We start from the raw sequence: 14967 nt of genomic DNA on the forward strand, positions 1-14967 counted from the left end.
ACAAATGAAATGAAATCCCACAGCTTCTTGAGAACGGTATGGAGAAAAAGCAGTAGGAGGTGAAAAAGAAAATGGTTTGGCCTGATCCGACCAGTTAGGCGGAGAAGAACGGTGTCTTATGTTGACAGTGGACGTTGAGTGGGTTCAACCGATTGAGCGCGACTTCAGTAACACTGGGAACAGAGAATGTGCCAAGCAGGAAAGTAAGCGAGGCGCTCAATCGAGATGTGAGATTTGAACACATCCGTCTCCAAGAATACGTGCCATATGCTCCGAATGTTTGATCCTAGTGTTTTTTTTCATCATCATTTAAGGGATTCGCTGAAGCTTAGAAACAAGGAAATGTAATTAGCAGTAATAGTATTTCACTCGGAGACCTGGAATTTTACAACTTCGTAGATTTTAATACGCATCAGAAAGTTCATATTATCATTTAACCTTGCTAATTCCGTAAAAAATTTCGACATCAGCGCTTTTCAGAGTTCTACCTATGCTTTAAATTCAATGATCCCGCGCATAGACTGACAAAAAAAACCGAATCTGTTTCTAGAATATGCAGGTGGAACTTCTTGAAACTCAGATAAATCTTTTCCTGTTGAAAAAAATTCAAAATCTGATAAAGATGTCAAGTGTAGAAACCCTAGTTGTGGATTGAGAGCGGACTCAGTTGCGGATTTTCACCAAACGCATAACGAAATATTTTTGAAGTGAAAAATCCCACAAGAAGGGCAAGAAAATATCGCAGCTGATGCGTTCTTGGCTGCTTATCAATGTAATATAATGTCTTGTCACTTTAAGGCATTTTGCAAAAATTTTGAGAATAAAAAGAATTTGGCGCGGGAATGTTTAGACATGTCATTTGACCTTTCTATAAAAATAAAATGTGTGCATGGGCGGAATAATAATTACCCTTACCGGCAAATCCACAACATGTTTCAAGGACCATCAAAATGTGACCGTAAGCGGGTACAATCAGATAAACAGGTAAAAAGTTGACAAAGTGCGGTTTAAGTCAGGTTATACGTTATACATGCAAGAGGGAGCAGTAAATCTGTATTTATAGTATCTTTCCGTCAAAGCCATTGAAAAAAACGTATTGACAATTTTTTTAGGCCATTTTGGTCTTTGTAATAGAAAGGATTACTTCATACATAGTGTGAATTAGATGTTGATCATACTTTAAAAAACCAACGTTTTTCTCTACATATGCTTATTCATTGCTTGTCCATACCTATGTGGTACCGCAGTCATAAGATGCAAAAACATAGAGATGAACGGTGCATCATCTATTTGAGAGTACGGAAAAATTCAAGTAATGGTATAAAAATTGAATAGTAGCAATTTTTTATTAGCGAAGAATGTCAAGATCGATCATTGGCCAGTAGGAAGAGCACTTCATGAAATTGAAATCCCACAGCTTCTTAAGAACGGTATGGAGAAAAAGCAGGAGGAGGATCGAAGTGGTAAGATTTGTTTACTGTTAGGAGAAAATATGCCCGTGAAGTGGTGAAGAGTGCTAGAATAATGTTCTAAACGATGTAGGTCAAAAATTGCTACCTTAACTCTTATTTTAAAAGGAAGTGAAGCGGATGGTTGTGCTGCTCATAAGATTAAGCCTCATAAGAATTATTTTCGGAAATTCATATAATCGAATAATTATTGGCTTGTCGTTATCTTACCGGAAATTCTTCACGCTATTGAAAGAACACGTTGCAAAACAATATTTACAACAAGTCAAACGAATTGGGGATTGCGTAAAGCAGGTGTGCGTCATTTTTTGTCCGAGATGTTAAGCTTACTCGCCGACGAGTTTCCCACGCAATCTCCGCAACAAAACAAAGTTAGTAGAAATAAACAGGTTATGAATTTAGGCTAAAAATCTCCTTTCAAAAGAATTCAGCCCAACTAACGAAAGAATGAATCGGATCTTCAAGTATCTCTCCGTTCGATGCACTTTGTTGTCATCTTATTCAACCATTCTTGTAAAACCATCCTTATTTTCTCGCCTATTTCTTAATCAAATTCTTCGTATAATTTAGCGAAGGATATAGTTAACTGTGATATTTTGGCTGCTGCAAATTGTGAAGTATGTTTCTCTCGAAAATATTGTAATCCTCGACTTATCAATTACTGAGAAATTTGGCCCATATCTGTATTGGCTTGTAGTAATGTTGCAGTTTGCTGCTGCATGTTTACAGCAGCATCTAGAATTCTTGGAGAGAAGTTTAGCATTCCTGCACCTCACAGGAGGTCAACTGTTATGGAACTGACAGAGTTCTTGTGTCAGTAATTGAAAAACAAAAAATTATGACCACACCTTGCTAGATCTTTCAATCCCACAACTTCACCTGAGAATTTTCTTCAGATTTTGGGTTACATTCAGCTTAATTGGGAAGAGCATTAGTAAGCTGGAATAAATGTGTTGAACAAGTTGAACAAGGCATGCTCGGAATATAACGCTGGTGGAAGAAAATGCTGAAGGACTTGTGGTCAAAAGAAGGGGAATGCTTCCGCGAAATTATGAATCGCGATCGGAGCTGAGTCATGCGCGGAAGACAGTCTAAAAGAGGTAGTACATTAGCAAATTTCAACTCTTCCATTAAATGTTAGGGCATCCAGTACGTTGCAGAAAAGCGCAGTGAGAGTTTCCGTGAATGGTGAATGTAAGAGAAGAGGACTCTGTTCAGATATCTTGAAATCTTGTTATTGTTGTGACACAAACTTTGCTGTAACACAACTGGAATTTGAGATTTGATGGAACCTATAGACCTACAACTTACTACACTACTACAACTTACTTACTATTTTCAGCAAAAATGAGACAAGCTCGGAATATATGAGAGAGAAGTTAGCAGGTGATCAAGTAGAGTTTCTTCTCTCAAAAACCAAACCGCATCCATCTATTCTATGCTGATTCGCTTTTCAAAGTAAGTTAAGCGGGTATCCACTCAAACTTTGGAAGTAAAAGGGAAAGAGCCCGAATGGGTAAATCGTACAACGTTGTCACAGTTGTGTTCCAATTCTAGACTGTTAGTGGTTCACCGATCCTACAAAATTTGAATCTGACGCGATTTTTCCGATATCACTGCAGAAAAAGTTGCAGTCATAAATATGGTATCTGCAAATCATCGGCGACGGTCATAGATGTGGACAGGGCCACATTGCAGCAACTAGTTCGACAGTGCAGTTCTTCGATACTTGACGAGAGTAGTGAAGATGATGCGAAGTGGAATGACACAATCGCGCCATCTTTGTCGCTAATTCAAATTATCGCCCTCGACGACGATCAGCGTAGTTTTATAGCGCCATAGGGCGCTCCGGCGAGGTCATCGCCACGTGGACATCAACGCCACATTTCGCGCTCCATGGAAATTTGCTTAACTATGCGTGAATAATCTGACAAAAACGAGATGTATTCCGCATTGATTCTCCCGCATGCAGGTGCCTAGATGAGAAATGAGGTCGGAAAGGTCAATTTATTTTGACTGACTGACTATCATTAGAGTTTGCTGTAGTTGTCATAGCTTTACTTATTCTGCTGCTCCTCAAATCTTAGGTGACACATTTTCTGTTGAAAAGGCTGAACTTAAATTTCACAAATTCGCTACGAATAAACTGTATTATCTACATCGAAAAGCAATGAACTAAGCGCTCGACGCAACATCTTTATTCTGGTTAGAAGACTGATATGATACCTCAAGCATTTTTTGCTGGATTTGTGCAAGACTTAACGGAGAATTGGCGGTACTAACCCCTGTTTTCTATATACATGCTTTCTTATCTTCCCTCGGCTCTGAAAGATTTGTAAGGAAGAAAAAATATTTATTTTAAAATAGAATTTCTTAGGGCATTACTGCAATGTGAACTACAAGAAACTCGATCTATTACGAGCAAAATTAAAGAAGAAGAAGAAATCAAATCTTTTTCCTGTATCTGGGTAGCGGTAGCAAGATTATGAATTGAAATCTCTTGAAAGAAGTGTTCTTTGCTCTTGAAACACATTACTAGGACTTGCCTGGCATGCTGTTAGTGATAGCGACGTCGAAAATGTCGGTGTCACAGTCGCAGTTTGCTCACTACAGGAACCGTTTTGAATTCTCCAACAACGTTGTCGTCAATTCACAAAAAGCTAACATTCATAGCACAGGAGCGTAGCCAGCGCGACTGTGTATTTAAAAGTTTCTTGCAATAGAAACAAGTGAAAAAAGATGAGAGGCGCTAGCCAGGGCAGACTCCTGTGACGTGAATGAGTAGCGCAGACGGTAAAAGCACCATCGATGGTTCGAGACCTTCTTGGCGCCAACTAAACCCTTCGTCCCTCCAGGATCGATAGATAGGAACCAGACTAGTGGGAGGATAAAAAAAGCACCGATCTGATACATGGGCTGCGTCCCGCAAGTCATTGTATAGATCAACACGCGGATATAAACCTCAAAGATTCCGAATAGTAAAACGTGCTGGCGCATCCAAAACGAATTGATACGTCAAAGGTTTTTATCGGTCTGATAATCACTCACTATATTCAGGATTTACTCACTCTCTCAAATCACCTTTTTGCTGTTTTGCTCGTGTGTTGATGCAAAATAAGGTAATCTTTCAAAACGTAGAAAAATACGTTCTTCAGAAAAATACTGCTCTTTTCTCAGGAATGAAAGCTAGCCGGTCTCTAACAGAGCTAGACGACCTCGAACATTCCCATAAATACTTTACGTTGCATCGACGAGCGATATCGGTGCGCTTATGACAGCAGTCCTTCGTGAGGTCGCTAGGTTACATATTTTCAATGTCTGAAAATGAGATTGTAGAGGACGAGTGCAGAAGAGAACGCCACAACACCGGCAATTTGAAAATTTGACAGATGATTCAGTAAGCAGCTTTTTCTGTTCGTACACCTCGTCATCACTCGAAACGCTTGCTACTTTCTTTTTGATTGCGATTTCTTCAGCTGATAGTATAGTTCAAAACCAATGAACCAAGAATCTGAATTTACGAGTCACACACAGCTTTGATATTAGTGTTGATGACTTATGTGTCCTGAGGTTTAGTAACTTATCAGTTGTGGCGAGAATGTGAGTACAAAATTTTTCAGAACAGTTTTAAAACAAAGAAAGAACAGAAGGTTCATAAGAACAAAAATACAACATAGAAAATGCAAGTCGCGCAGACGCGAAGTACAAAAATTTATCCCGTAATTCTTCAATTGCACGACCTGTCAAGGAAAAGATGTCAAGTATATAAGTAAGCGTTCAGCGAATACGAATACATGAATATCCAGGGAACGAAACATCAAAACAGTCTCAAGAACATAATTCAAAGAAAACTTGGAACAATGCATGGCCACAGAAAGATGTGTAAACAATTATAAGCATACAAAATTCGATAACCGTCATATGCAACAACGGATGGACGACTTTGCATAATGCGGGATCGAATTCTTGAGCAGATGGAAAATTAGAGAACCGGTCAACTTTAAATTCTCTCAAAATGCACTAACACAAACGATAGCATTCCAAACGATGGTGGTTATATGATGATCTGTTATAGTAAAGGTATCAGAAGCATTGGGAAAAATCAACCGCTTAACGCAGCTGGAATATGTGATTTCAAGAAATCACTTGAGGTTGAAAGACTGACCACTTCCTCAAAGACACCGTCCACGTACGAGATTCAAGAAAAGCTCTACTTCTTCTGAGGAATGTCTCGGCAGAATAAGTGTTACCAAAAGCAAAAATTTATATATATATATATATATATATATATATATATATATATATATATATATATATATATATACACGAATATATATATATATATATATAGCAAGCTTATGCCACCGTAGTTCCAAAACTTGCATCTTCCAAACAGTTAACAGCAGCAGAAAGGAGCTTTTTGGTCATATCATGGATTCAACGAATAGTTTGCAATAAGGGAAGTTGCCAAGAGATATACTTACTGAAAACGACTTCAACGTGATATTCGGTTTCTATCAAATACTTTTCCATCTAAACAGATACGCGCAACTGTGGAGTGCATTTGAGTCAAGTGATGTAGATAATTCCGATAAATAAGAATTTGAGGGGGGTTTCACCATCAAAAGAAATATTCTTGTCATTAAAACAATGAGAACTTTTACATTCGAAAATCATGACTGAATGATAGCTGAGGAAACAGGTGGTTAGAATAAGCTCAAAAGTTTGAAGATAACTGGAGTGGGCAATAACTGCTCACTGATTAATAAAATCATTTGGTATCCAATCTTGCCGCCTCTTATTGTTTGGACCACACCTTCGTGGATCAAGGATTGATTTCAAGCTTCCACATTCTGTGAATGTAAACTAACATTGGGTTAACTTGACGTTTTCTTCGACTACGGAAGGTGTCCTGAAGGCCGAACTCAGCCATATCACCAGCAAGAAATGAGCATTACTATCATCGTTTTCGAGTAGAAGATTCCTACTTTTATTCGTTGATTCAGATCATCTTTGGTTCAGGTTCCGGCTTGAAGAGAAAGGCGCAGACGGAGTCTTTGTGCACCTGAAACGCAAAATTATAGAATCCAGCGATGAAATGCAGTGCATTTTTGCTTTCTTTCTGTGATAATGGGTGAAAATTGGCTCTGCAGAAAGTTCTTCAATTCTCTGAGTGTTCATGTTATTTTGTCAGAGACACTCTTCCTAGGTCACTAATGAAATTGACAATAGAGTCCGTAAGACAACTCAATAACTACTTTATCTTCGAATTCTCATTCACTCCTTCCAAAAAAAAAGCCGTAGAATGCTGCCGTTAATGAGAATGAAACAGTCCTCGTTCACGTTCACCCGATTAGTCGCGATGATAAATGGGATAACTCTCTGAGGTTATCGTTACCACTAAGATCATGTACTGAGGCACATTAGTTTAGATGGCCTAGTCTCTCGCTATCCTATCACTCCAAAGACAATTAAATGCGGATGCAATCTTTGCCACATTCGTGGTCAGTGAATGTTCTTATACAACTGGACATTGATTCTCGCTTCTCTGATGAAAGGATAAAATGCACGGTGTTGATTAATCCCTATAAGGATGCGCCCACACTTTCAACTTCAACTCAGAATTCGTTCGAGGTTTATGGACGCGCATGCAGCCATAAGGTGACATGCGGGCTCTATCCGATGTCCCAAGTCAGTGTTTTTAGCTTCTCAAGCAAGACTGGTACCAATTTATCCACCCCAGGGGGATGAAAACCTTGGTGTGCACTAGGGCGGATTCGAACTTCCGATCCATTGTAGCCACAGCGGAACCTTTAACTGACTGCGCTACACCGTCCCGGGGTTCGATTCTTTATTCGTAATTAACTATTGTAGTCATCCATCCCCTATTAAGACTTAGTCAAAAACTCAGGATATATATTTCACTAGAATGAACTGGCTAGCATCTGCGGTTGGTGTTGAAATACTGTACAAAGACAAAGCAATTCTGTCTCTGTTATGATCCTCTCATGAGACGCTATGATTTTTTGACTCAACATCAAATACACTGAATATATCTTGACTATTTTGATTGTTGTCTAGTCTATGTCTGCTCTCCTAAGCTTGGTTGGTATAGGATCGCATGGTCAGCTTGGTCGCATGGATTTCCTAATTCATTCCATCCACACTTGCAGGCAGAGAAGCTTCGTTTCCCAACATTAGCCTTTGGTGCCACGGATCTCCCTCACTAGAGGGATCACGGCCGGTTAGTCGCGAGGCTACGTGGCGCGTCCCCGGGTGGCGGATAGGGGGCTAATCGCAAACCAAAAGCGACCTTGCGCTTGCCCAGAGACGCAGGTGGATTCAGGGGATGGACTCCCTGTTTCTGCTGAGCCAGGACTGACTCATGACATCCTTGTATCCCGCACCGTCGGTCTGGCCAAAAGCCTGCAATCAAGTGACTGGGAGGTGCAAGGGAGGCGGTTTGGTGTCGCCTCCAATAAATAAGCTCCACATGTCCACACGGGGAGAACGAAAGTTCTCCCAGAAACTCATGGGACTAGAGGCTTGCAACCTGCCCATAGGTTTTAAAATTTTTAAGCAAAACACAGTAATAGAAAAGAGTCTCCTGATTCCGGAGGAAAGCCTGGTACGGTAGCGCCAGGTAGGACGGGGTTGCAGGAGTCATGTAGGCTACCAAAACGGAAAAGGACTAGGATGGGGATCTGTACTTATAACGCACGTACGCTTGCATCGGAAGCGGCCATCGAAGATCTGATGATGCAAGCCAAGAAAATCAAGTACGACGTCATCGTGACCGAGACGAGACGACGTCACCCTCTCAACGCCGTATATGAAACTAGAGAAGAACTGTTCTTAGGAACATGCGACAGTAGAGGTGTTGGTGGAGTTGGCGTCCTCGTCAACACGAATATGGCAAAGAACATCGACTCCTTTGAACAACTTACGACCCGAATCGGACGTCTGCGGATGAGGAGATGTGGCTCAATACCAGCTTTGACTATCTTCGTCGCTTAAGCTCCGACATCAAGCTACGAAGAAGAAGAAGTCGAAGCTTTCTATATGGAGCTGGAGAAGTTCTACCGAGAAGATCATGCCTTCTACAAGTTCATAATTGGCGATTTCAACGCTAAGGTTGGCCCAAGAAGAACGACGGAGGAACTTCACATCGGGACCCACGGCCTACAATGGAATGACCAGGGAGATATGCTCTCCGAGTTCATCATGACGACTAAGACCATCCATGGGAACTCGCAATTCCAGAAGCCCTCCTCTCTACGCTGGACGTGGGAGTCACCCGGTGGAGGGTACCGTAATGAAATAGACCACATCATCGTCAATAAAAGGTTCTGCCTGACGGACGTCGGTGTTGTACCAAAGTTCTATACGGGATCGGACCATCGCCTCCTCCGAGGATGATTTTCCTTCACAAGGAGAGCAGAGAAAGCCGCCAAGTTCAGAGAGAGAAATCCCAGGACTACCATCAACTGGGATCTCTTTGCTACGCTAGCCGGCTTTTGGGAAGATTCCGCAATGGACAACATCGACGAGGAATATGACCGGCTTGTTGAACACCTTCACGAATGCGCGAAGAAGGCTGAGAGTTTTAAAACCACCAAGAGGCGCCTGTCTCTTCAAACTCTTGAGCTGATACGCCAGCGTGGAGCAGCACGAGCCGCAGGGAACCAAGAACTCACGTCCGAGCTCGCAAGACTTTGCAGAGGGGCGATAAAGGAAGACCTTAAAGAGAGAAGAGCAGAAGTGCTGGCTGAAGCTGCAGAGGCGGGGAAAAGCATCCGCTATGCCCGTCGAGACTTCGGCATTCGCAAGACAAGGATGACTGCTCTCAGGAACCCGAAGGGAACAACCACTGCATCGAGAAGGGGGATGGAGAAAATCATCTACGACTTCTACTCTGATCTCTTCGACAGCCATGTCCACTTGCCTCCTCACCATCTGAGGGAAGATGGACAAGTCATTCCAGAGGTTCTCCCGTCCGAAATACGACATGCTATCATGTCGGTAAGAAATCGTACGGCACCCGCTCCCGACAGAATAAGACCAGAACACCTGAAGAGCCTTCCGCCAGTACTCATCAACACCCTGGCGAGGCTCTTTACACGTTATCTGTCGGAATGTAAGGTTCCTAAACAGTGGAAGACCAGCAAGACCGTGTTGTTGTATAAAAAGGGAGATCCACATGACATCGGCAACTATCGTCCAATCTGCCTACTGTCCGTCATCTACAAGCTCTTTACAAGAGTAATCCTTAATAGGATTGAAAAAGTCTTGGATGAAGGACAGCCATGCGAGCAAGCAGGGTTTCGAAAAGGATTCAGCACGATTGACCACATTCACACTGTTTCGAAACTCATCGAGGTATCACGAGAGTACAAGATGCCGCTCTGTCTCACCTTCATCGACTTAAAGAAGGCTTTCGACTCGGTTGAGACGGAAGCGGTCGTGGAAGCCTTGGACAGCCAAGGCGTCCCTACTCAGTATATAAAAGTAGTTCGAGAGTTGTACAGTAACTTCACGACCGGAATTTCGCCATTCTACAAGAACATCATCATTGACGTGAAGAGGGGGGTCCGACAGGGTGACTCAATTTCACTCAAAATATTCACAGTCACCCTCGAGAACGCAATGCGAAAGTTGGAATGGGACGACATGGGAGTGAAGGTTGATGGTCGGCAGCTACACCATTTGCGCTTTGCTGATGACATCGTACTGGTAACACCTAGCATCAGCCAAGCGGAACGAATGCTGACCGAATTCGACGAAACATGTGGATGCATCGGTCTTCAGTTGAATCTACAAAAGACGATGTTCATGCGGAACGGATGGGTCTCGGATGATCCATTCACGCTCAGCGGAACGAACATATCCGAATGCACCAGCTACGTTTATCTGGGTCGGGAACTGAACATGATGAACAACCTGACCCCCGAGCTGGGCAGGAGGAGACGAGCGGCTTGGGGAGCGTACAAGAGCATCGAGGATGTAGTGAAGAAGACCAGGAACACCCGGCTCCGTGCTCACCTCTTCAACACCACCGTACTTCCTGCTTTGACCTATGCTTCGGAAACCTGGGCATTTCGCAAGCAGGTGAGCGTCATTGAACGCGCAATTGAGAGAGTGATGCTAGGAGTATCCCGTTTCACGCAAGTGAGGGACAGGATTCGAAGTTCCCTCCTACGTCAGCGATCGATGATTAGAGACGCCGCCGCGTTTGCCAAGGAAAGTAAAATAAGGTGGGCCGGACACGTGATGCGCTTTGATGACAACCGTTGGACCAGAGCCGTGAGCGACTGGGTTCCCAGCGATATTAAGCGCACTACAGGAATACCGCCGACCCGATGGTCAGATTTCTTCAAGAAGTCCTTGAAAGAAAAATATGATGCTCTTCGTGTCCCACGCGAAAGGAGGAACCACTGGGCTACTCTGGCACGCGATCGGGACAAATGGAAGACACTGGCGCCCGCTCGACCAGTTCGAAGATCAACGGGAGTCAAGGTGATCAAGGTGATCAGCCTTTGGTGACTTTAGTAGTATTGTAAATTTCGTGCACCCTCATAACTAACAAGGACCTTAATTATGAGCATTCTTGTTGTGCAGAACATGAAAATTAAGCTAAACTTTACGAGCCGCGTCTATTGAATGAAGCTTAATCAAAGTTGAAAGCACGGCCACTATTAAATGACATAATAAAATCACCGAACGTCACAGTCAAGAAGTATAGCGATAATACGCATCATTTTACATCTGAGAAGAAAACATTGCCGCATATTGACATATGAGATCATTTCTCAACACTATCTACTGCGGTGATGCTGATTGAATGTAGAGAGGTGGCTGCAGGATAACTGTGATGAACAACTATAACAACCTGGTGAATTGAGATGAATTTGGCTCAACGTCGCCTAGATGCGTTAGTGTTGCACGGGATCGCAGGAAACTCAAACTATGGATCGTAATCACTCAAGCAGATCCTACAGAACCCACTGAGTACCATAACAACGACGTCTTTTTGTGACGAACTCGAATGATTTCTAAAATACACAGGTTGCTGATGGATATGGTGGGAATCGACGCAAGTGCGAAGAGAGAGGACCTAAACAAGAAACCGACCCGAGGAATGTGTATGCTTAACTAAGACAGTGTAAGACAGCAAAAAAGAAGTTCTCAGTTCTCAACACTTCCAACGGAGTTCCTGTCCGGAGAACGAAGCAACCTTTCCATTTTGCAGGAAACACTTCAAGGCCTTGCTGAACCTGCAGGCGCCCTCAGCTCATGAACCTGAGCACGTTCATAGCACCTGATATCTGCGGTTCACGAGAAAGCAACAACCGAGTCGGAGGTTCCGATCTGTAACGGAAGAACGGAAGGACTGGTGGATACAAGGGCATTAACGCAGAACTGCTTAAACACCTTCCTCAGTCTGGGATTCGTGAAATGGCAAAGATCATCAGTCCAATATGGATACACGAAAGGATATCTGACTGGTGGAGACACGCTATCATAGCTTCCCTCCACAACACGTCATTCGTCTCGGACCCTATTAACTATAGAGGAATCTCTTTGCTGTGTGTTATGCACAAGGCTTTGGAGCGGATTATCTTGGACCAACCTACTAAACATCGCTAAAAAAACAATGTGAGACGAGCAAGCTGGCTTTCGGCCTGGTCGATCTACGGTTGACTAAGTGTTCATCACTAAGAGAGTGATCGAAATCTGGGAGCAGTATTCGAAGCCAGTGCAGTTTCGCTTCCTGGACGCTCAAGCCACTTTCGATTCTGCTCATCCGATAGCGTTTTCCTCGCGCAGATAGAATACGAGGAAAGTCTGAAAGCTTGCTTGATGCCAAAAATCAATGAACAACTGCTGGAACACCAGTCGTATGTACAACACCGCTTGGGGTGGTAATTGGAGTAAGACAAGGGGTGCTGGGAGGGAACTTTTTGTTCAATTTCGCCATCGATGACATCATGCGAAGAACAATCGATCACTCTCCTGCCAACATCGTTTTGGCACCATCATAGTGCCCCTTGACTGATCTCGAGTACGCCGACGATGCTGTTATATTCGCGAAAAGCACTACGAAACTTCAACACACTAAACCAACCACAACCTTGTATCGAAGTTTTCTGCAGCCTGCGGATTACGTCTACGCGCTGATAAATATAAGCAGATCTCTTCGAGACTTGGAACGGGAATCAGGATGGACGAACAACTAGTTGAACTTGTCGGAGAGTTCTGTTACGTGTGCTGGGTGCTGAAAAACAACGGCAGCTACGAGAAAGATATTCAGCAAAAATGACTTAAGGCCGTTTCTGCATTTAGCCCCTAACGAAATGCTTGAGGTGGACTCCCATCACCAATCAAGTCAAGCTGAGAATCCATCTATCCGCAATTCATCCCATCATGATGTACGGATCGAAGACTTGCGCAGCACCTTCCACGGTAATGGAGAGGCTTGACTGCCCAGAAAAGAAGCTGGTTAGACGGCTGCTCAGAAGATCATTGCGAGGAAATCGATGTGGTGTACCGGTGGATGACACGCGGAAGATATCAACATCTTGCACCGCCATCGACTGTGACTACAGAATATCGTCTACACATATTAAGGAGACTAGCAGACCGCCTTGTTCAACAAGTTCTTAGGAGTTTGTTTGGTTCTACCTGGAGTAGGCCACTTGGACAAAAACGGAAGTTGTGAACTGGGGGGGGGGGATGAAAGAGGACTTGAGGGCACCAGGTGTGGATAGGGAGGTAAGGATATGAAAAGAGACGATTGCATCGATTCTGTGTAAGGTCTCTGAGAAGATACAGAAGGTTGAGCGGAGCTCTTTTCAAGGTCAGGAAACATGTAGGCTACCGGGACGGAAAAGCCCAACGATGACGATCTATACTTGCAACCTATCGGATTGGGCCATTGAAGATCTGATTATGCAAGCTAGAAGGTTAATTAGAAGTCATTGGGCTGATCGAGGCGAGACGATCCCACCCATTTAGCGTCGTGTATGACGGAAAAGGCCAAAGATGACGATCTGTACTTACAGCGCATCGGAATAGGCCATTGAACATCTGATTATGCAAGCTAGAAGATTAAGTGCTAACTTCTGTTCTCAGGAGAACGCGACAGTGGAGCAGCTGGTGAAGATGGTGTCTTCGCCAACACGAGGCAATGAACGTTGACTCTTTCGAACAACTTTTGACCTCAATCTGACGTCCGCTGACGAGAAGATGTGGTCCAACGCCAGCTTCGACAATCTTTTTCGCTTACGCTTCAACATCAAGCTACGAAGAAGAAGAAGTCGAAGCTTTCTATATGGACCTAGAAAAGTTCTATGGATAAGATCATACTTTCTAAAAGGTCATAATTGGCGATTTCGATGCAAAAATTAGCTCTAAAAGAACACCTGAAGCACTTCACATTGGAACCTACCACTCACAAGAGAGAGCCTTTCCGAGTTTATCATGACGATTACATGGGAACTATCAATTCCAGAAGCCCTACTCTTTACTCTGGACGTGGCAGTCACCACGTGGAGGGATCTATACTGAAATTTATCATGTGTCAGTAATCAGTATCGTCAGTAAAAGGTTTTGTCTGGTTTGATGTCGCTCTTGTACCAAAGTTCTATACGGGATCGGACCATCGCGTCCTTCGAAGAACATTCTCTTTGACACGAATAGCAGAGAAAGCCGCAAAGTTAACGGAGTGAACTCCCTGAACCATCATCGACTGTGATCTCTTCGCTTTGGTAGTCGGCTTTTGGGAGGATAGCGCCATTAAAAACATCGACGAATCATCATAGAACAAGATTTGCTTGTTGAACATTTGTAAAATTTCCAGGCAAAGCGAAGAGGAACTACCAAGAGGTGCCTATCTCCAAAAATCCTAGAGCTAATGCGTCAGCGTGTAGCTGCACGAGCTGCAGGCAGCCACGATCTAACGTCTGAGTTCGCAAGGCCTTGCGAAGAAGCGATAAAAGAAGATCTTGAAGAGAGAAGAGCAGCAGTATTGGTCGAAGCAGTAGAGGTTAGTAAGAGCATTCGCTGCGCTCGTAGGAACTTCACCAATGGTAATACAAAAATAACTGCTCTCTAGAACTCAGACAGAGCAACTATAGCATTGAGAACGAGGGATGGAGCAGGTCATTCACGACTTCTCAGAACTCTTCAACAGCCACGTCCACTTGATTACTCACCATATAAGGGAAGATGGACATGTCATTCGAGGGGTTCTTCCTTCCGAATTCCGACGCGCCATTATGTCGGTGAAGAATCAGACGGCGCCGATTCCTATTAAGATCTGAACATCTAAGGAACCTTCCGCCAGTTCTCGTCAACATTCTGGCGATGATGTTCACCCGTTACCTGTTGGAATGCAAGGTTTCCAAACAATGGAAGAACAACAAGATCGTACAGTTGTAAGAAGGGAACGTGACGTCGGCAACTATCGCCCAATCTGCTTACTGTATGTCATTCAAAA

At 43.4% G+C, this 14967-nt stretch overlaps 4 protein-coding genes across 5 annotated transcripts in view; 3 read left to right on the forward strand and 1 right to left on the reverse strand.

Annotated features, from left to right (window-relative positions):
• Positions 1-8165: 8165 nt before the first annotated feature.
• RB195_014266 (uncharacterized protein) overlaps positions 8166-14967 on the forward strand; it is a gene marked incomplete at both ends in the record, with an annotated part of 7208 nt that continues 406 nt past the window's right edge. Inside the window, 5 exons of one of the 2 annotated variants that reach the window (XM_064204451.1) lie at positions 8166-8430; positions 8488-8815; positions 8930-10994; positions 14329-14514; positions 14801-14967. The exon at positions 14801-14967 is cut by the window's right edge and continues 2 nt beyond it. In XM_064204451.1, the coding sequence (XP_064060331.1) occupies positions 8166-8430; positions 8488-8815; positions 8930-10994; positions 14329-14514; positions 14801-14967 (3011 nt within the window). The other variant, XM_064204450.1, reaches the window with a different exon arrangement.
• On the forward strand, positions 8532-8888 carry RB195_014267 (uncharacterized protein; the record flags this gene model as incomplete). Its single annotated transcript, XM_064204452.1, has 1 exon — positions 8532-8888. The coding sequence occupies one exon, from the start codon at positions 8532-8534 to the stop codon at positions 8886-8888; it is 357 nt and encodes a 118-aa protein (XP_064060333.1).
• RB195_014268 (uncharacterized protein) lies at positions 9003-11012 on the forward strand (the record flags this gene model as incomplete). The annotated part of the gene is made up of 1 exon (XM_064204453.1): positions 9003-11012. One exon carries the CDS (start codon positions 9003-9005, stop codon positions 11010-11012), a length of 2010 nt encoding a protein of 669 aa, XP_064060334.1.
• RB195_014269 (uncharacterized protein) overlaps positions 12884-14967 on the reverse strand; it is a gene marked incomplete at both ends in the record, with an annotated part of 3891 nt that continues 1807 nt past the window's right edge. The window contains one exon of the mRNA XM_064204454.1: positions 12884-13069. Coding sequence (XP_064060335.1) covers positions 12884-13069 — 186 coding nt within the window. The remainder of the gene's footprint in view (positions 13070-14967) is intronic.

The sequence above is a fragment of the Necator americanus genome, chromosome V, assembly GCF_031761385.1.
Source record: "Necator americanus strain Aroian chromosome V, whole genome shotgun sequence".
Lineage (NCBI taxonomy): Eukaryota > Metazoa > Nematoda > Chromadorea > Rhabditida > Ancylostomatidae > Necator > Necator americanus.